The sequence below is a fragment of the Emys orbicularis genome, chromosome 8 (genome assembly GCF_028017835.1).
Source record: "Emys orbicularis isolate rEmyOrb1 chromosome 8, rEmyOrb1.hap1, whole genome shotgun sequence".
In the NCBI taxonomy this organism is placed as follows: Eukaryota; Metazoa; Chordata; order Testudines; family Emydidae; genus Emys; species Emys orbicularis.
Window position 1 is genome coordinate 105,303,126 of NC_088690.1, and position 22,607 is coordinate 105,325,732.

At 44.7% G+C, this 22,607-nt stretch overlaps 1 protein-coding gene across 3 annotated transcripts in view; it reads right to left on the reverse strand.

The window, feature by feature from the left end:
- The window catches only part of RASGEF1C (RasGEF domain family member 1C), a 109,750-nt gene that overhangs the window by 1,783 nt on the left and 85,360 nt on the right, over nucleotides 1–22,607 (reverse strand). For all 3 annotated transcript variants that reach the window (XM_065409602.1, XM_065409605.1, XM_065409604.1), the window contains 6 exons: nucleotides 16,445–16,540; nucleotides 13,827–13,929; nucleotides 13,640–13,719; nucleotides 12,072–12,167; nucleotides 4,322–4,417; nucleotides 818–941 (listed from right to left, as the gene is read on the reverse strand). In XM_065409602.1, coding sequence (XP_065265674.1) covers nucleotides 818–941; nucleotides 4,322–4,417; nucleotides 12,072–12,167; nucleotides 13,640–13,719; nucleotides 13,827–13,929; nucleotides 16,445–16,540 — 595 coding nt within the window. The remainder of the gene's footprint in view (nucleotides 1–817; nucleotides 942–4,321; nucleotides 4,418–12,071; nucleotides 12,168–13,639; nucleotides 13,720–13,826; nucleotides 13,930–16,444; nucleotides 16,541–22,607) is intronic.

Genomic DNA, 22,607 nt, shown 5'->3' on the forward strand with positions numbered 1-22,607 from the left:
AAGTAACAACTGTCTGGTGTGATTAACTTGGATGGCTGTAGAAAACTGCCCATAGAATCAAAAGGAAAAATAAACTCAAATGCAGCCTAGCTTATGGGAATGTAGCTGCTGTCACTTGATATGTCTGACATGATGTAACAGGATGCGACTGAAATAATCCCGTATGAAATGAAACTGTGTGACAAGCTAGACCCCAAATTGGAGGGGGTAAGAGAGGAGATGGGGAACACAGATGGGACAGGGACTAATTTCAGAACAGGAATCGGATCATATTTTAAAGTAATTACTATGGAAGATTTGTCTTAAAATACTTAAAAAAAAATAAAATAAAGTGTTTCCTCATTGTAGTGAGGGACGTGAGTTGGACTCCCATAGCCTGGGGCTTTGGAGAACTTCTGATTGGAGAGCTGAAATTGTTGATTGGTAGGGAAAGGTAGCCCTGACTTCAGTCCTAGAACTGCTTTTGGCTAGAGGGTGACTGACATTCATGATCGTCCCTGTTGTGGTTGCATAGCCTCATTCCTTGGTTAGAGATGCAGTACCATCGCAGTGACTTACTATAGGATGCCTGGCGGAGACGTGGTGGAAAAGTGGCACAACGATGACTTAATGGGCCAGAAGGTCATTTTCACAGTAGCACGCTGGATAGTGTGGTGATGAGCAAGTTAAGAGGCAGGAAGGCTAGAAAGGAGCAGCTTACAGTGGTCAAAGTGAGAGATCACCAGAGCACGAATAAGGGTTTTATCAGTGGTGATGGAGAAACAGTCACATTTATATTATTTTGAATGGTTAAAAAAAATATTTAGGGATTTCTTACCATCCTCAGTAAAGATGGGGGCTGTATGCAAGTAGTGGATGATGTTATGGTCTTGTTCAAATGGGCATTCCACTTGCTTCCATGTTATAAACTCGCCTACTTGTTTAGCCAGTTCCAGGAATTTCTGCAAATATTATAAAGTCCATTTAGTACAAGAACATCACCTCACTGAAAGGATCACATCTGGGCAGAGGCTGCAGATTTCCTAATGCAAACTGCACGGATATGCATTTGCAAAGGAACCCCATGAAATTCAGAAGGGAGCATTTTCTCAATAAGACTTCCCCTTGGTTTCCATACTGTGCTGAAAGGGGAAGAAGCAGGGCTGGGGTATCCTACATTCCATCTTCACATGAAATCCTGCTCTACTCTCAAGTAGAAATAAACAGTTTACCGTTTCCATGCATAAGGTTTGCTCAAGAACGGATGGCATAAAACTCAGTGCCATTCTGGGATGTGTCCCAAGTTTATTACATCTCAGCGTTTAGAATACAGCTTCGTACAAAATGCTTTACAGGAATATATCATATAATATTCATGCAATATATGATAGACGTGACAAATGCATTATATCAAAAGTGGCGTGTGTGAGATGATGTAAAGTAGACCTCCCACCCCTTACACCTGTTCCACCAAGGCACAAGGATGCCTACGGTGTTCTGAGTTAAGCTGTGTCTACATTGCAAGCTAGGAGTGTAATCCCCCCGCGTGCATTCACATCCTCACAGACGCTCGAGGAGAGCTAGTGTAGCTGCGAAGGCATGGGCAGTGGCCAAGTACAAACACTTCTGAAAACGGTGGGTATGTACTCAGCACAGCTTAGCCACGCTACCATGGCTACGCTACTCTCTATACTTGTGCTAGTCCTCACAAGCTACTGTGAGTATGTGTTTGCGAGCAGGGGGGTCACATCACTACCTTGTAGTGAAGAGAGAGGCCCTCTTACAGTCAGGCTCTAACTTACAACACCTTAAGCACCACTCGACACTCACAAGCAACAGGCTTGGCTCACTGTGTGGTGAAAGCCTTCTGCCACAATGCCTCTAAGGAAGGCAGAAACTTAGAGTAGCAAGCAAAAGAGAAAAGATGTTTTCAGATGAGATTCAGAGAGCACTTGAGAGTTGATGGAGCAAATTTTCTTCTTATTTATACAAGGGCAATTGTATAGAAGCTGCTTCGTCTCTGCATTTTCACCGAAGTTCAAGAATACAGCAGGGGTGATGCATAAGGCAATATTAAAAAGTGGAATGCATGCACATTGCATTCAGCATCCTGTCACATTAGTGCAACACCCCCCTCTAGTGTATGGACTCAGAATTACTCAACTATTTATCTGCAGTGTAGTTGTAGCTGTGTTGGTCCCATGATATAGAGTGAGGTAATATCTTTTACTGGACCAACTTCTGTTGGTGGGAAAGACAAGCTTTCAAGCCAAACAGAGCACTTCAAGTCTGGGAAAGGAACTCTGTGTCATAGCAAAATGGACTGAACAGAGACACTGGATTTATGCCTTGCTACAACTAAACCCCTCTTCTTGTTTTATGACTGCAGAGGTGTTACGGGGCTATTCTATCTTAAATGGTCCCTTACAATATGTGCTAACTACTTATGCTGAACAATCTGGTCCACCTTGTATTTAGCTGTGATCCTGGGAGTTCCTTATTACCTCACCCACCTTGGCTCTCAAGTTAACTATTTGTGACTACTATCATCTGGTGTCTGGCCTACAGAGAGGACATGTCTTTCTACTGTGTATAATGGTGGTTAATGCAAATTCTCCTGTTGTGTAATCAGTAAAGGCTTCCAAGCAGAAGATCATGAGTTTTAATCCCAGGCCAAATGTGTGCGATTTACCTGATTAACATGGTGACTATAGATGAGGCCTTATAGAGTTCAAGCTGTATTCTTACATTTACATAACGTTTTCAATTGGTTGACAGCATTGTAACAGGGTATGCCACCTCCCAAGCTCCCCTTTGTGGCCTGAGGTTGTGGTGCAGGCCCCTGCCTCAGTTTCCCCCTCTTCAAAGGGCTCCTTAAATACACTCCACACAGGCTTTTTGTGGCAAAGCCACTCCTCCTTGGGTCTGGGTTTATTAACATAAAATAATCTCAAAATAAAACTCCAAGTCCCAAGTTAAAGTCCAACAAAAGTCCACACACACAAAAGTTTAATCCTGGGGAGATTCGGCACTGATGCAGGGGCGCAGAATTCCTATGGCCTGCAGTTTTCTGTGCCCCCACAGGCAAAAAAAAATCTGCCGGGAGATACGTGCCTCTTCCCCGATAGCCCAGGCAGCACGACAATTCCAGCATGCCTGGAGCAGCCTCAGAGACGGGGGAGGAGGGTGGGGCTGGGCGTGCGTGCCTGTGTGGTCATCGTTGGGGAGGCGGGGCTGAGTATATGTGTGTGCCAACAAGCGCGAGAGAGAGAGAGAGAGAGAGAGAGAGAGAGAGAGAGAGAGACTCTCCCTCCCCCTGGCTACTGCAGCTCATTGGCTTGTAAGGGTAGGGCTTTTTATTATGCACGAGGCAGGCTAGAGGCACAAATAAAGTTTCTCTTCCGACTCCCAGGCCTTCCTACCAGGGGTAGGGTTGCCGATTTTGGCTGGATGTATTCCTGGAGGTTTCATCACATGATATAATCTTTAATTAAAGATTCATCTTTAATTCCTGGAGACTCCAGGACAATCCTAGAGGGTTGGCAACCTGAACCAGGAGCCTCTCCTGCTTTGGCAGGCCACTCCCAGGCCCTACCTGGCTGGAGTCTTCTCCTTCTTACACCCATGGAGTCTGTTCTCTCTGGCTCTCAGCCTTCTTCAGCCCTCTGGCTCTGGCTTCCAAGTCCAAACCCTGCTCCCTGGTCCAGGGTGTCCTGCGGGAGATTCCTGCTCACAGCAGCTCCTGTGCACTCTTGGCCCCAGCTTCCTCTGATTGTCTCTTAAACACCCACTGATCCCTGCCCAGGTGTGCCTACTTCATAACTATGGGCGTCTGGCCCCAGGCCTCTATCCCTTAAGGGGGCAAGCCACTCTGTTAAAACCTGCTTTGGCAAATCTCCCTCTTTTCTTAACCTATCAAATGAGAAAACGCTACAGTACTTGTACACAAAAGTATCAGGTACTGTACACTGCCTTGCTTATCTATGAATATATGATAAATATACTTCTCCTTTGTCTTTGAAAAATTCCCCTTTCCTTCCAGGCTGTTTGTATAATCAATTATGCTGCTGATACCAGCTAACCCACAGGACACAAGTTAGGATCTGCCACTCATTTGGCATTAGAAACTCCTTGGTTTTTTGATCTCTGAATGGAATGTTTTTCTCTCTCTATATGAATTCTTTTTAAGGGAATCCTGGGATTGGTTTGACCTTCAAGGAGGGTCACACAAGGTCATCCCTTTTGTAGGATCTAGTCTTTGTCGGACTGCACTGAAACGTGTGCAAATGGTCTCAGATAGTGCTATCAGGATGGAGTAGATAAAGACATTTGCAGATCTTACTTCAAAGTTGACGTGCCCATTCGGAAGGCGATTAGCACATCCTTCATTCAAAAAGTAAATGTCTTTGATCAGTAGGCTGAAGAAAGGGATCACAATCTGTGAAGGGAATGACACAACGATTATCTTTGTGGCTCCATATTTTCACTGCAGGAAAGAAAAGTTCAGTCAGAAGAGGGGAAAAAAGATTAACTTCCCAATGTACTGTTCTATTATAAAGCAATACAATGATAGACAAGCACCAGGGAAGGAGGGTACAAAGGTATTTTCAATGATTTGGGGGATGGTTGCACCATTGAAATGAACAATCTGTGGGCACTATGGGCAAAAAATGAAGCAATAATTACAACTAGTCTCCGATTCCTTCTTAATATTTCAGTGGCATCACTTTCCTGAGCAAAGATAAGATTCTTTTGTCTACAGAGTTGTTTTATAAGCCAATGGATTCACTGACAACAATTTAAAGATAGCCAGGAGCCAAAGAATACAATGAGGATGGAGAACCCTTGCTACAGATGCAGTTATGCTAACAATCACACCAAAATAAACAAACATGGAATAATAAAATCTTGTGACTCAGGGTGTGTCTCTGCATGGAGTTATTCTCCTGAATAATTCCAGGTGCGGACACTCTTATTTCAGAGTAAGAGTGCCACGTTCCTGTGTAGATAAGCCCAAAAGGGGCCAAAACTCTAATCTGAATAGCAGAAGTTCTAATGACTCAGACGAAACAGGGTGATTTACACTGAACCTTTGGTAAAATGCTTTGCGACTAATGACACAGGGCCAGGTCTTCAGATGGCCTAGATCAGTATCGCTCCACTGACTTCCAATGGAGTAATGTGGATTTACACTGGCTGAGGATGTGATCCACAACCAGCAAAATTATGGCTTCCACATTACTTCTCCGGATTGGAGAAAAGTAGTGTTTAGACCAGTGGTTCTCAACCGGGGGTACGTGTACCCTGGGGCTACACAGAGGTCTTCCAGACGATACATCAACTCATCTAGATATTTGCCTAGTTTTACAACAGGCTACATAAAAAGCACTAGTGAAGTCAGTACAAACTAAATTTTCATACCGACAATGACTTGTTAATACTGCTCTATATACTATACACTGAAATGTAAGTACAATATTTATATTCTGTGGTAAAAATGAGAAAGTAAGCAATTTTTCAGTAATATTGTGCTGTGACACATTTGTATTTTTATGTCTGATTTTGTAAGCAAGTAGTTTTCAAGTGAGGTGAAACTTGGGTGTACACAAGAAAAATCAGACTCCTGCACAGTAGTCTGGAAAGGTTGAGAGCCACTGGTTTAGCCCATAATCTGTCAGCATCACAAAATGTCATGGACTCTGGGTGCAACACTAATTCATCCTAAAGACGCTGGTATGAAAAGCTATAGACTAAAAGGCAAAAGGACTGGTCTGGCACCAATTTTATCAAGGCCATGTGGAAAAAGGAGGCAGTGAAGAGAGTTGGAGAAAGAAAGGTGTTTATTTTATTCCTGGTTTGGTGGAAATGAAGATGAAAAGTCAGAGACACTCCTGCGAAGGCTCAGTAAGGGCTATCCTAGGGAATACTGAAATTAAACGCTTGGTACACCAAGAAATGTTGGTAGTAATCAGAGAGGCCTTTGAGCACTCAAAACAAGCACTGGGGATCATCTGGGGCAAACTGGAAGACACACTCAGATCCAAAGCCTTCCCTCTAACCAATATGATACACTATCATCTAGCTTTATTTTGTATAGTAGGGGCCTAATTCCACTTTAGTGTAAATCTTCTGAACTCAGTGGAGTTAGGTTACAGAAGAATTTGGCCTTACAAATTCTAAAGTTGGATTTAGGAATAGGGTCCTGAAGCCTTGAGCATCCTGGTATGGTTATAGACTACAGTGGGCCTATCTCAAGGTGGGGTAAGGAGCTCTCATGATACCAGGGCCAAACCCAAATGCTGAGAGCTATGGGGCAGACCAGCCAGTGACGGAGCATCTTTTCAGCAAGGACATCAGTACCAGAGACCAAGATTGTGTCTTCACTCTTGTTGTGCGGGTGGGCCATACTAGGGAAAGGCCACTCAAAGGGCTTGGTCCAGTGAGTCAGTACTAACCTTGTGAGCATCTTTGTAGCTGCCACATCTGCAATTTAAGTAGCTGAGTATGGGCTTGATCACCGTGAATGGACATAAGAACGCGCCATGTGGGTTTCAGTATCCAAGTGGATCTTCTGGCCAATTAGTAAATGAGCTGAACTATATCTTAGGTGAAAGTATAATAGCTTTGAGGAAATGCAAGGCTATGGGAATTGATGACAATGAAGCAATCATTTAGCTAAGAATTATTCAGTCTCATGCTGAACAGCAGCTGAAGTGGTATCTGAAGTGGAACTAGGGTAGAATGTCACCAGTGATTTTCCAGTCTACAGCCTTCACAATGTACCAATAGGGAGTGCAAGCACTTGAAAGATACTAAAAAGGAAATGTAAGCAAGGACTCCCAAAACCAGAATGCTGCTCTTGTTATAAAAACAGAAACCACTTTCGGGTCCAACTGAGGTAATGCATCGAGTGAGCTGATGAAGGGATGCGTTCCCGCGAGTTTCTTTCTGTGAAGGTTATTGAGGATTTCTTGAATGTAAATGTAGTGCTCCCAAAGGAAGGCCAGACTGGTCTCCCTGGAGACTCCAGTACTATATCGAATCATAGAATGGATACAGTATGGGAAAGGGCACACTGAAAACGCCAACACATTGGGCCTGATCCTACGAAGTGCCAATCAATTGCGAGTTGACGGTGCTTTTAGGATTGGTCCCATGGCTGGCTAATGAACCTGAAGCCTTCCCTACAGGGAGCAGCCCTGAGGGAAAGAGAGTTATTCAGTCTAGGGCAAGTCTGCTGAGGCTACCACTTCATGACAGTTGTGACAGTCTTTTTGTGATATGGAAACGTGTCCACTAGAAATTGAAGTGAGTCACTTAGATCACCATCCAGAAGTGACCGAGATCACTAGTTCTCTTCACATAGGATTTTAATGGTTGCTCAAAGACCGAAAACCCCCAATAAATGTCCCCAATAAGAGTATATCACCCTGTGTGTTTTAGTTTCAGAATCTCTGTACTGAAAGCAGATACACTAGAGAGTTATATTTGTAAGGCGGGCTATTATCCAGCCACTTAACTAGCACAGACCTTGGGCTAGAGCCAGAAATTCACATTTCATTCCCTTTTGATTCCCCCCAAACCATCCAATCCACTCACACGCCCACAGAGAGAGAGAAAGACAATCGCTTCCTTCAGAAGGACCCAAGTTAATGAAATCAGACAAGCACTTCCCCGTGGTATCAGATAGCAACAACGTACACAGCATTACGCTGTACAGAGTCCAACATTTCAAAGCAATTTAGACAAACATCATTAACGCAAAATGGTGATTCCCTGTGGAATGACTTAACTCTGGGGAGGACACAGGTCAGCTGACTGCATACATGAAAGCGGAGTTAATTTCTCACAAACATGCTCCTTTGAACTCTGCACAGAATACAAACCCTTTATTGTCACGTGATCTGTCCCTCTACCCTGTGGGGGGCTTATTTCTATTAACTCTGAAATTAGCCACTGTCTCGTGTCACGGCTTGAAGGGCCGCATTAGCATACATTTATTTAAAGCCTACTCATTCCTAAGCAAATACAAAATACTCTAAATAAACCATTTATGCAGGGAGAAGATAGCTGGGTCAATGTAACAAGAGACTCTGGGCTAACTTCCAGGTTGAGCCTCCATGGGTGTGCTGAGAGGATGGTAGCAATAGAGTGCAGGAAGCACCTTTCCCTCACTACACACATACGAGAGCCAGGCAGAATGCTGACACTAGCACACCCTGAAAGCAAGGTAAGGGGCGATCCAGCACGCCAGATGGTGCTAGCACCAAAGGGCCCTGGTTAGCTGGGCTGGAGGCTGGGCAGCGTCCATGCCTTCAGCAGTAGAGTGCCTCCCCCAACCCTGGCCAAGCTGCATCCCAGCTCACTCCATTGGGCCCTCTAGCTTCACTTCTGTCTAACTACGTGGAGGAGACAAGAGAAGAAAAATACAGTGCTAAAAAAAAAAAGAAAAAGCACGGCACTGATGGAGTCTGGGGAGCCGCACGTTCAGTTCTTGGCCCCGCCACAAGCTTCCGGTGCGACCTTGGGCAAGTCGCTTCGTCTTTGTGTGCCTCCATTCCCTACCCATAAAATGAGGATAATAGCATTGCCCCGCCTCCCCGGGGTGTTGTGAGGAGAAATACATTAAAGGCTGTGAGGTGCTCAGATACTCTGGTTCTGGGGGCCAGAGACATACCTAAGACAGACAGAACAGCCAAAGATATTCCATACACCTAGGTAAAGTCACAGGGAGACGCTAGAGAGCCATCCCATGCACTGATCGCAAAGCAGGAACAAGCGAAAATGCCAGAAAATTGGAAACCACTCCAAACAAGGCAGAATCCATGGTAGCCTATCCCAGCAGGCAGTTGGTCACTATCCCTTTCACAGTGGTTTTATTTATCTTTGGCACAAATGACACGGAGAACACAATGACCTGGAAAAACAGTAAGCACGGCCCAGATCCTGTCTCATCTTGCAAACTTGTGCCTCTGTATTACAAGGGTGCAGGAGGCAGCCACACTCATACCATAGCTGGGCAGTGCTCCTATCTACCGTTCCCTAGCAAGCTAGCTGGAGGACTGGCTAACATGGGGTATGGTCTGAATGTGCCCTGGACCTCTTGCTCAGCTGCTATTGCTGTTTCCACAGGGCAGGTTAGCAAGGAAAGGATTTTGCCTCACATTTTCAAAGCTGCAACAGAAAAAAATTAGTGGCCAGGCCCGTCAATAGTAGCTGCTGCCCTACGTCACGTTCTTTGCAGCTCATTTCTGCTTTTTGCCAGCGCTCTTTTGGAATGCACGGCACATCAAGTGTGCACCCGATCGTGAGCAGCCCACGTGGCTGCTCAGACATCCTGAATATCTGCAAGTCAAATCAGGCATTCAATTAAGGTTCTAAGTTATTCATCTCAAATGCTCAGCTCTGAAAATCTACCCTCTGACTTAGTGTCAACCTTTCATTCATCACTTGACATTCAGCAAAGAATAAGGCTACAAACTAAATCCCAAACTCAACAGATCATGTAACTCAAAGTCCAGATTGTAGGGATTTTATTATTTCTTAAATCATTCCGAGAATTAATGTTTTTTAGACAACTAATCCAATGCAAAGGTGTCTAGGTAGGACCACATCCTGGACAAGGCAATGAGACCATTTGTATAAAGAAGGCAAATAAGATACAGTGGATAATGTAGGAATCGGTGACAATAAAAGGGAGAAAAGAGGATTATTGATGATTGGCTTGTATATGGACTCAGCTCATCCTGTCCAACCCCAGGTGACGTGGTCAGAGCAGACATCGCTCTTCTCTCTGAATACCTCCACTGGCTTCTTCTCCAATGCATCAATCTCTGTTGCTTTGCCTTTAAGACCCTTCACCAGTGAGCCCCACGTTGTCTATCAAACCTACTAACGTATCAAACTGTCAACTCCCCGTCTTCTCTCTCCCAGTGATGCCACTCTCTTCTCCACTTGTCCCTCAGTCTCCTCTGCGCTTTCCCCCATGCCATCTGCTATTCATCGGACAAACTGTCCATCAAAATTCATAAACCTTTCCTTTTTAAACCCTCCTCAAAACCTCTCTGCACCCTGATGCCAGGACCTATTTATCTAGGAACACTTTGGCTATTGATGTTGTTTATCTAGCGCCCTCCAGAATGTATCATTTTTTGCCCACTGCTCCTGAACAGAGGTTCTATACACAGCCTAGAGCAGTAAACATACTTATTCTGCAAGTGATTGGGAAAAAACATTATAAACATAGTCCAATTTGAAAACAAATTGGTTTCTGAGGTTCCAAGAGGTGAGCTTTGCTAAAAGACTGACAGAAAACCCTGTAACACTTTCCATGGGCTGCGATCACATTCTGCTGAATTTTATCCAATGACAATACAACCAAATACCTTGGCCAGGTACCTCGCTTATAACAAGCAATGAAATTAGGAAGATCTGGGGTCTAAATTTGTACTGTGACATATCTGGGATTTTAATGTACCCAGCAATGCTAAGCCACTGAGCCTTATGCATGAACATTTTCTTAGGCTAATATGTTATGTGCACAAAGAAAAGAGAAGGTGGGTTTTTTCCTCAAGTAATATAGATTCCTATCAATCTACTAACCTCATGGTGCTTGGTCTTAACTAGGCATAGACAGGGATGTGGCAGAGAATTTCCACAGGAATTAAGGTAAAGTAATAAAACAGCAGGCTTGAATATATATGATTGTCACCAGAGGAATAGATTGCATAAGCATCTCAAAATGTCAGGTTCTAGATGAAGCATGTGTGAGCTTGTTCAAGGAATTTCTCTACTCTTCATTAATATCCAATTCATCAGCTCATCCCACAGCAGGGTATTGCTTTTCAGAACAACTCTGCATATTTCCCTTACAACAATGGCAGCCTGTGGACCAGATTCCGACCTCATTTCAGGGTAAACCTTGTGCGACTCCACTGGCTTCAGTGCAATTACATCAGATTTGCACAGATGTGAGATCGGAATCTAGCCCAGTTCCTCTAGCAATGAATATTCAATTTCACATTACGCTTATGAATGCAGCATCTGCTTCGCTGCACCCAGAGAGTTTCTCTCTATTTATAACAATGTGCTATCACAACATTTTTTAAAAACTGTTTTAACAAAATAAAAATTAGAGTGAATGGGGAAAAACAAAGAAAACCAGAAGAAATACAATGGAGCTCATAACACTCATAACAGATATAATCATAGCTGAAAAGAGGTGATAAGAAGAAAATAATTCTGAAATCACAATGCACTCATATTTAATTATCTTCAAGTTTCATTCACTCACAAACAAGGAATGTGTTATTCAAATGCATCTTCCTCTGGCAAATGCACATTGAGCATTAAAAACTTGGCGGGATTCTCTTTGATTCAGTTTGATTTAAAATTTGGGAAACCTTCCATCCTTTTCTTTCAGCTCAGGAAATCTGGTCTTAGATACCAGGGGGCAGCTCTCACTTAGTGCAGTGGGAGCCACAAGTACTCCTGTTCTTTTTGAGTTAAATCTGGGTATCTGAGGGTAGAATTAGGCCCCAGGTTTGCTGTAAGTGTCAGACTTGCCAACAGTGCTTTGGGCAAGTCAGGGTCACCTACTGTTAACTAAGTGCCATTCAGTCATCTCTGAGTAGCAGCACCTTTGGTCACCGTCTCAAGTCAGCCACTACACAAGACGGGCTTGTCTACACAGAGAAAATGATTGGTATAGCTAGAGCAGAATAACTATTGCACTGTAGCTGCACAGGTATAACTCCCCCACGTGGACCCTTTATTCTGGAATAGTTAACGCCGCTTCAAAGCTGGTCAGTTTCCCTTTGCAGACAAGCCCTAAGTGAATTTTCAAGGGATGTGGAGATGTATGTAATGATCAGGCAGGGGGGGCAGCAAAAGACCTATGGACCACTGCAGATTCACTTAAGTACTATTTTGAGGTTTGAAGTGGGATTTAAGTGGTACATAAGACTTGTGCTGGTGGTGATGGTGGGGTTCACCCGAAGTGCACACTGCAAATTCCAGTGATTCACCACCAGCTTTAATCATCCCCCATCCATTCAGAAATAAACAAGACCACAAGACGGGGACAGACCTACCTTCTCCCTGTTGCTGTGTGCAGTGAGGGATCGGTGGGCAGCCCCTCGCAACGCAGTTCTGTAGTTATAAAAATTACCAGTAGGGTCCATCTGATGCTAGGTGCAAAATGAGACAATTGCCGTGTATTTGATCAGAAAGGACTTGGATTCTTTTTTCTCATCAGAATTTAAAACCAAGTTGCAGTAATGGAGATCTGAATATGTACGGTCTAGGGATGGACAACTCGTCGTCATTTTCTTGTCACATTTATCTGGCTTAATGCTTATTTACCAAGGCATCCAGACGTGATTTTAGATTAATAGAGATCATCATAATGTGGCAGTGTGGGAGAGCTCAGCTAGCACTGAATGAACTCCCCAAATCCAGTCAGTCCGTTCGGTAGGGGCTCAGCGTAAAACCTGAGATGGATTCTCTAAGGACAGTCTTTCCTTGGTTGTTCCAAAGTCCTGGGCAGAGGCCACACCTATATCCCCAGGAGATACATAATTCTACCTAATTCCCTATAAGTGCTGGCCATGGAAACAGCTAAAAACCTACATGTATAGATTGTGGTTGTTTGTATCTTTGATTTTTATATTAAAATCAGCACAATTTTATTTGAACAAGGTGGCATATATGGGATAGATATCATAGCATCATTGTACATATTATATAGATATCAGGCCAAATTCTTGCTTCCCAATGGAAAAAAAAATGATGAATGCCTGAATAGGTGGTACAAAATTATGCACCGTTTATCTTAGGCTAAATCTGGCTGGCATCAGGGTGAATCCCCTGCAGTAATGCGCTGGCACGTCTCCATAGAACACTGTAACGGCCCCCCACAAAAGCTATGTGTCCCTATGTGCCTTGCTTTCGCCACCTCTGAGGTGGAGTGATTCGCTTGGGTGCCGTACACAGAGCACTACGGCACTATCGTGCAGTGGGAGTTTTGCCACTGACTTCACTGAGAGCAAGAGCAGGCTCATGAATGATCCTTTATAGAGGAGTTCATGCCGATTACACCCACTTTTTGGCACATTCCATTCATGCCTCCCTACTCTGCCCTGGTGAGTGGAGGCAGAATTCAGGTGCTCCAGCTGCTCTCTGCATGATAGTTGTTTTACACCTTCTGTTGGTACATTTCTGCTCGCACGTGCCTCTCCAGAGAGGTTTTGAACCCTAGTCTATGAAGATCCTCTCCTTCAGAGGTTCTCAACCTTTTTCTTTCGGAGGCCCCCCCAAACTCCACGGCCCACCTGTGCCACAATAACTGGTTTTCTGCATATAAAAGCCAGGGCCAGCATTAAGGGGTAGCAAGCAGGGCAACTGCCCTGGGCCCCATGCCACAGGGGGCCCTATGAAGCTAAGTTGCTCATGGGCCACGCTTCAGCCTCAGGCAGCGAGGCTCAGGGCTCAGGCTTCAGCCCCATGCAAGTCTAACACTGGTTCTGCTTGGCGGACCCCCTGAAACCTGCTCGCGGCCCCCCAGGGGGCCTCGGACCACTGGTTGAGAACCACTGCTCTACTTAGTATTGTGCACCTAAATACATTTGATTAATACAAACAACGAAGCTTCTTTTTTTACCTCGAGAATAAAAAATTTGGCTGTTTTCACTTTTGACCAGGTCTTCTTTAATCTGGAGACGGGACTCATGTTCATTCCAGCTAGGAGGAAATAAGAAGAGGGGGAAAACACTTAGGAGTCAGATGTGCTTTTTACAGCCATTATGCCAAACAGAAAAATTCTATTTTGAAGCATCTACCATACTTACATATGATTGCCATCAGCGAATTAAAATTCCCTATGTTAAAGCACTCTCGGGCAACATCAATGAAGAACTCTATGACTTGTGCTCGCTGTTTCTTTTTCGCAGGCTGCAGATTAAATAAATAAATAGTCGCGACAAGCACATGCAAAACAGGCTTTGGTGCCCTACCCAGGAAAATCCTAACTTTACAGCTCTATCAGCTGAGTTTGTTAAAAAAAGCCCAGCTATTGCCTAATTTTGTACAGCAGTTTGATTGACTGATTGGGGGGGAGGGATAGCTCAGTGGTTTGAGCATTGGCCTGCTAAACCCAGGGTTGTGAGTTCAATCTTTGAGGGGCCATTTAGAGATCTGGGGCAAATATCTGTCTGGGGATTGGACCTGCTTTGAGCAGGGGGTTGGACTAGATGACCTCCTGAGGTCCCTTCCAACCCTGGTATTCTATGATTCTATGACTAATGACATTTGTGACTGACAGTCTCCTGAATCAAAGCTTTCATGGGGCCAAAACCTTTTAACGGCTCATTCAACCATTGACCTGGCAGTGAAGCAGAAAGCCAGCCTCTAGAGACTACTGACTGCAGAGATAAACTGTCCAAATACCTCTAAAGCTACCAGGTAAAAAAATTAATAGACACCTGGCCCCACTGAAATCTCTGGGAGTTTCACCATTGACTTCACTGAGGCCAGGATTTCACCACTATACAACCGCACATTCATTCTATGGAGGCTTTGTCTCAATGTATTTAGAAACCCTTTCTCCTGTCCTGAAGGTAAATTTACTGCTGATGAAAAAGTAACAGAAGTGGGGAGTGATCCACAGATGAAATAGCGCTGACGAGAACAGTGCAAGCTACCCCAAAATCTGCCTGCTAATTTCTTTCTGTCTGTTTTTCCTCTCGTCTGTCTCGGTTTCATATCACACTCATCACCACAGTATCTGAGCACTTGCCTCAGCCCTGACTTGGAAGAACTACATCCAAGGAGGAGACAAGAGTCCACAGGTCATTCAGTTTGGCCTTTCTATTGAGACTTTTCACGAGCATGCCAATCCGAGTTAATTTGGATGGTGGTTGTGGGTTTAGAGACCCATGTCTACTGGTAACTAGATTGAGGTCACCATATTCTTTTCAACTAGGTCACCAAACTGTCAGCAGATGGTAACAATGTTCAGTCACCAACAACTCAATCTGTCAACCCTGGGGTGAAAGGTTCCGCGTTCCCTTCCCCTTCCCTCCACAACGCATCCTCCACATTTTTAAAACAGGTAAAACATTTGTGTCATTTACAGAATCCAAATTAAATAATATTGATAATAAAAATACTTTAAATGAGCATTAAATATAGATTACATGTGCAGTCATAGGCAGTGCATGAAAGAACCACGTGAAAGGCCCAAACAATGACACAATGATAACTTTGAGCCATGGCGCTGATGGTCATTGTCGTTCAGTTCCTCTTCAGTTTTGCACTGGGATGAGATTGCCCAGAGACAGGGCACTGAGACGGAAGAGGAAAGGTCCTAGGAGAGATTCTGGTGAGATTTTCATGGAGAATGAGGTGGTGAGCCACCTACCAAAAGAGATGCAGCAGGAACAGCCAGAGAGGGAGGAGGGGAACCAAGACAGGATCACAAAAGCCAAGGCAGGCCAAGATTGCAGGAAGGGAAGTCTGATTTACAGATTCAAAGGCAGAAAAGAGGTCAAAGAAGATGCAGATGGAGTAAAAGACATATGAGATCTGTCCAGGAGGAGGACATTGGAGACCATGGTAAGAGCAGATGCAGGAGAGTGGAGAGGGCAGAGTCAGATCAGCAGAGATCCAGGATGCAGCCAGAGGAGAGGACTCAAGGCGACAGATGTAGACAGCATGTTCAATGAGTGTAGAGATGAAAGGGTGAAGGGAGATGGGGCAGTAGTTTGAGTGACAGGAGTGAGTCAAGGGGGCATTTTTTGAGCCTGGGGGACACCAGGACATGCTTGGATTGTGCAGGGAATAAGCCAGAAAAGACAGAGGGGTTAAGGTGAAGGGGTCAGAGTGGAGGCGAGAGAGGTCAAGTGACAGGGAGAAGGAGAAAAGGAATTTTGAGGGGGAGAAGACAAGAAGAGGAGCGGGTAATGGAGAAAGAAGGTTACGGCAGTTCTTGTCTCTTCCCGATGAATGGAAGATTGGAGCAGGCTCAATTGGGATTTAGACACATTCATCATTCAGAAAAGCATTCAGAAGACAGAAGACAAAGATTTTTCTGCTTTTCATTCTCCACTGGAATCTTTTCGAGTAAAAAAAATAGTCTCTCATGGCATCATTCAGGTTATTTCTCTTGCAGAGTTCATTATTCTACAACTCCACATCTGCTACACACTCACAGCTTCAACAGAATGGGGTTTTTTTACTCACTGCATCAACAGACTCCCTCCTTTCCCACCTCCCTCTCTCCCGCCCCAGCTCTGTTTTGCTATATGTTTGTAATTTACGCGGGTGCTTCTGTGAACACGTTATTAAAACGTATGTGAACAACTTAGCTGGGTCATGAAAAATATATCCCTGGGATTGCTTATTAATGTACCATCTCAGACTGGCACATCACGCATGTGATAAAACACTGCCACACATTTTCACTTACCATGCAAATTTCTGTTGCCACAAGATAGCAGAGTCTATTGAACCACTTCACATAGGCCTCAAGGTTACTAGTCTTTTTTTGCTCATTGAAACAAGACTGGGGGAAAAAAGAAAGGCATTGAATGACATAACTGTATTTTACTTAGATTTCTTGTTTGTTAAGATATATGCTACACAAAGGGAATGATTGTTGCCACTGTTTTGAAACAAATCTCTCTCTCACACACATGCACACGTTGGTTTATGCATTAAGGATGGAGTTCAGAAAGTCAGTGGATGGGTGGGTATTGGCAGATGTGTGGGGTTTAGCTGAGATTGTTGCTTTATGCAAATCAAATAAATGTATGAAGAACAGTCCCATTTTGCTTGCAACAAATGCTCCCCAATGCAATTTATGTTGATCCTTGTTCACTGGAATATTAACAGCCACGGTACTGCAATATTTAAAGAGCAACATCAATATAAACAAGACAAGCACAACATTCCAGAACACATTCAGTTTGTTCCTTTGACTCCATGACTTCCCACAGCTCAGCAAATGCAATTGCCCACAGCATTTTCCTGGACAAGAAGACTCTCTAATTTGTTTAAGAGAAAGAAGGGTGTGCAAAGGGACTGGACTCGATGACCTCTCGAGGTCCCTTCCAGTCCTAGAATCTATGAATCTATGAAAAGAAAAGACAGTTATAGCTCACCTCTTTTTGGAAAAAAATCATTTATTTATTTCTCTTATTCTCTTGTCTGTTTGGAATGTCTTCTCAGCTGACCTGGTTCTGTTTTGTAGGTTGCCTTGAAACAGGTCACTTGGATCCAAGGGAAACAATCAGCAAAAGGTATTACAAGAGGTATAATTCTCTATTTTTCAGAGTACAGTCTCTTTAGGCATGGGGACAGATCCTTAGCTAGAGTAAGCCGTCCGAGCTCCACTGACTTCAATGGATTTGTTGTCTTCAGTGGAGCGAAGACAGTTTACACCAGCTGAGGATCTGTCCCTGAGATTTTGAAAATTCAAGTCTTAGAAATTCCAGCCATAATAAATTCTGGGAATTTCCTTTCTAGGACTCACAGCTCTCTATACATCTCTGATTTATCTGTACATCTATTAGCAGCCACTAGAGGGTATCGGTGGATACTGATTTTTTATTTTTATTAAAGAGGATCATTTCCCACCTCAATGCAGTCTTAAGCAAATATGAGTAAGAAAGTCAACAGACAGTGCTTATCTATGGGAAGCAAATCTTGATGCATGCAGAGGGATCCATTGAAGGCACTGGGACTACTCGCAGTATGTAAAGTTAAGCAAATGTCTAAGTTGAGCAATGAGTCTTCACAGGAAGAGGGGCTAATATAATGCCCAAGGTGATTCAAAAATAGAAAATCCTGATCTATGATTTTGGATGTAGAAGAGTTTAGAAATAGAAATCACTTTACTATACTTCAGGGAAATTCTTTGCAGGGCTGACATTTTATTTGTTTTAAAAGTAGAATATAAATACCAACGAATAAAAGAAATGAAACAAACAGAATCTATTAAAGGTGCCCCAAGAGTAAGCAGCTTTTTTGCTTTTACAAAATTGTTTACAGTCATTGCTTTTGTTATTCCTGGTGGCAATTCTTTCCCCATATATTAATAAATCTCTTTAGGTCCTTCTGGAAAATTGGGCCTTTCGTTAAGAAACCCCGTGAGCACTCTCACTTTTGGGATTACAGGTACGATATTAGATAGCTTAGGGAGCTTGAAGTTTTTGTTTAAAGCCCACTTTTGCAAAACTTTACCATTAATAAAAATGTTTTCATTCATTCATTTATTCATTCAAAAAAGAAGTAAACAAAACCAGTTTTTGGTGTAGATGAAGGCGTCCCCCTTCAGAGTTTGCAGCACAAGACAGCTTGGTGCCAGTGCATAAGAACCAGTGGGTACCACTGATTAGAAATTTACCAGACACAAAGATTTTAGTAGAAGCTTTTCTTTATCTAAGCTTTATAAATAATATTTAGCACTTCTAGAACCTCTTCTAGCTGCAGATATCAAAGCACTTAATAAACATTCATTAATTAAGCCTCACAAAGCCCCTGTGAGATAGGTACATTAAATATTATCCCCAATTAGCAGATAGGAAACAGAGGCAGAGAAAGGTTTTAGGGCTCCAACCAAAGCTCCCTTAAGGGAAGGTCTCCAATCAGGGCTCTATAACCTGCTTTGCTCTCACTCCATGTAGGAGACAGAAAAGGGCAGGACACAGTGCACGGGGCACTGCCAGAGCCTACGCAGCTAGTGTAACATACAGCAGCCTTTAGGCCAGGGATGGGCAAACTTTTTGCCCTGAGGGCCGCATCGGGTTTCATCAATTATATGGAGGGCCGGTTAGGGGAGGGGGTCGTGGCTCGGCCCCCACCTCCTATCTGCACCCCTGGGACTCCTGCCCCATCCAACCCCCCCTGTTCCCTGACGGCCCCTCTGGGACCCCTGCCCCATCAACACACCTCCGCTCCCTGTCCCCTGACCGCCCCCGGACCCCCACCGCCCCATCCACCCCCTCCTCTCATTCCTGACGGCCCTGCCGGGACCCCTGCCCCATCCAACCACCCCTTCTCCCTGTCCCCTGACTGCCCCCGGATCCCTGCCCCTGATTGCCCCCTGCTGCCCCATCCAACCCCTCCTCCTTCCTGACTGCCCCCTGGGACCCCTCCCCCATTTAACCCCCTGTTTCCCCCGACCACCCCGACTCCTATCCACACCTCCGCCCCCTGACCACCACCCTGATCAGGCCAGGCTCTGTAGCTGTGCTGCCCCAGGAGCTCACAGCCCTGCTGCCCAGAGCATTGCATTGCGCTGGCGGCGGAGCGGGCAAGCTGAGGCTGCAGGGGAGGGGGGACAGCAGGGGAGGGGCTGGGGGCAAACCTCCCGGGCCAGGAGCTTGGGGGCCAGGCAGGACGGTCCTGCGGGCTGGATGTGGCCTCTGCTTTAGGCTGTTCTAAATTTCACCTAGGGCCTCAGCTCAACCCAAGCTCAAGAGAGAGAAGCAAAGTGGCTTAGAGCCATCTTTTCCATCCCATCTCCTCTCCTCAGCCATGCTGAGAACTGAGCCCATAATTTGGTAGTGTCACGTTACATGTGAAAATTTTCAGGCAGTTGTCGCCTTATTCTCTAGAGCCTTATCCAGTGGGTGAAGACATTTCCTTCAACTCAGTCAATACTTCAGTGCAAGGTAAGGCTGTATTCACTCTTTTCTCACTCTGGTATTAAGCACTGCAGCAAAGACTGGGGCTGTTATACAACAATACCTCAATGAGCGGATCAACGTTTAAAGAATATGTATAACCAATAGCTGTTTATTCCCTTTGTATTTATCTTGAAAAAATCTCTTGAAAATTATCTTGGCCTATTGATACAATTCATTTGGATTCTCCACCAGGCCATTATCTGCACTTTTTTCACACTCTCTGGCCTTCATTCTGTAATCTGTCCCCTGTACCTGATGTTTCTTTGCATTTGCTTCTTATCCTTAATTACTCTTTGCATTTCATTGTTCCTCCACATTGGCTTTTTGTTTTAAACTCCAGCTATATTTAATGCTAGATGACATGCAAAGCCTTTGGGCATACATTAATTTATCGCTGAACCTTTCCTCTTTCCCCTCGGTCTTCTTTCCCTCTGTTGCTTCATCCAATTCAATTTCACTCATCGCCACATTTCCCCCCCCTTCTTCCAAAACTCACTCTGCTGAAATTCAGTGTCCTCATTTCATCCCTTTCTCTTTTTAATTTTACTTAGTAACCTGAATTTTTACTTGCACCTGTCCATTTTCAGTCATGTCCCTCTAGGTCAAGTTCTTATCCGGTAGTTGAAATCTCATCACAATTAGTTTCTTTACATCATAGACACTTTTTATTTTTTGCCTATCCCACCATATTGAACACAACAGAAATGCCAATCACAGTGCGTTGGTGTGGGGTGGTGCTGAACTTAGACGGGGATTTTCAATGACGCCTTCAGGAGTTTGGAAAGATTGAGAACCTCTTCCCTGACTACTGTACCTCTTTCAGGAGTCTGGTTTGTCTTGCGTACCCCAAATTTCATCTCACTTAAAAGCTACTTGCTTACAAAATCAGACATAAAAATACAAAAGTGTCACAGCACACTATTACTGAAAAATTGCTGACTTTCTCATTTTTATCATGTAATTATAAAATAAATCAGTTGGAATATAAATATTGTACTTGCATTTCAGTGTATAGTATATAGAGCAGTATAAACAAGTAGTTGTCTGTATGACATTTTAGTTTGTATTGACTTCGCTAGTGGTTTTTATGTAGCCTGTTGTAAAACTAGGCAAATATCTAGATGCGTTGATTTACCTGCTGGAAGACCTCTGTGTACCCCCTGGGTACACGTACCCCTGGTTGAGAACCTCTGAATTAAGGGTACGTCTACACCATGGAGACTCTACCGACATAGTTACCTCACCATTGCTATGCCAACAGAACCCCATAATGCAGATGACATTCCACTGATGGTAGGGTTTTCTGTAGGTGCAGGAACACACCTCCCCACACAACGGTAGCTACATCGATGGAAGCATTCTTCTGTTGACATAGCTGCATCTATAGTAGGGGTTAGGTCAGCACAGCTATGTTGGTCTGTGGGTTTTCATGCCCCTGACTGACGTCACTATGTCGACCTAACTTTTAATTGTAGAGCAGGCCTTAGGTGCCTTAATTGCATCGCCTTTCAATGGAACTTGCACCTAACTCCTTTAGCCATCTTTGAAAAACCCCAGCCTCCTACACTATACCTATAGGAAAAACTTTAGTGAGGGTCAAATACGGCAACTGATCTACTCTCAAAGCTCCCATTGATTCAATGGGAGTACGGCACACAGAATGGCCACAGGATAGAGTTAGTCAACAGTAGCCACTGGCTCCAAGATTGAAAAGCTCTGCTCTAGCTCCGAGAGCGATACTTGGAGAGCTATCAGGCCAAATTCAGTTCTGATCTAAGTGGGAACAACTCTTCCCCCATTCTTCTAAGTATACACTGGTCCCTCCACTCCATAAAGGGGTGACAAGGGGCTGCCACAGCTCAGCTGGGTAAGGCAAAGGCCATTGCCACTGGAACAGAAAACACATAAACAAGCTGCAGTCTTTAAAATAAAAGATCTGGGCTTTAGCCAAGCCCAGTGCTAAGAGCCTGATCCTGAGCTGAGCACCCTCAACTCTCACTGAAGTCAATGGAAGTTGAGGGCCTCGTGAAACCGACTTTGTCATTTTTTTGGTGTTGATATTCTCTTCTTCAGGTTGGGAGATGCACAGGCAGTGGCGGATTAGCCAATGGGCCAACGGGGCCTGTGCCCAGGGGCCCCAGCCAATTGGGGCGGCCCCACGCCCTGACCCGCTCTGCTCGCCCAGCGCTCCAGCCAGGGTGCGGGGTCGGGGCGCAGGGGCTTGTGTTGCTCTGCCCGCCCTGCACTCCAGCAAGGGAGCAGGGTCAGGGTACGGGGGATTGCCCCGTTCCACCTGCCTTCCCGGCACTCCTGCCAGTGAGCAGGGCTAGCCTCCATGCCCCGACCTTGCTCCCTGGCAGGAGTGCTGGGCAGAGGGGGCGGGGCAAGCTCCCGCGACCCGACCCCATTTCCCTGGTAGGAGCACCAGGGGGACTGCAGGTGGAAGGGCTGGGGAGGGGCCCCAACTTGCTCTGGCCCAGGACCCCACAAAACCCTAATCTGCCCTTGTGCATAGGAACACAGGACATAGCACTGGAAGGGACCTCCTGGGTCACTGAGTGCAGACCTCTGCTATTGCAAGCAACCTGCCCTATAACCCCAACTATTACAGGCAATCCCTATAATATAATACCCAGAGTGCGAGAAGACGGACAGGCAGATAGACAGACTCATGGGTGCACACCACATAGGTTTATCCTTTTAAATTTTCTTCTGGCCAGCATGGGACTACAACTCTACCCAAGTAAGGGGCAGTTTAGTGTTTTAACATGGTTACGGGATAGAGTCAGATCCCATCGATGCTCCAACTTTTCACTGTGTTGTAGTTGCTTTGGAAAAAGCAATGCAATACGCAGGTTCCCTGACTCAGTTCCAGTTGTAGATTAAAATGGGGCTTTAGCATTTTGCTGTCATTAAATCCTGGCAGAGAATTTGTCGACA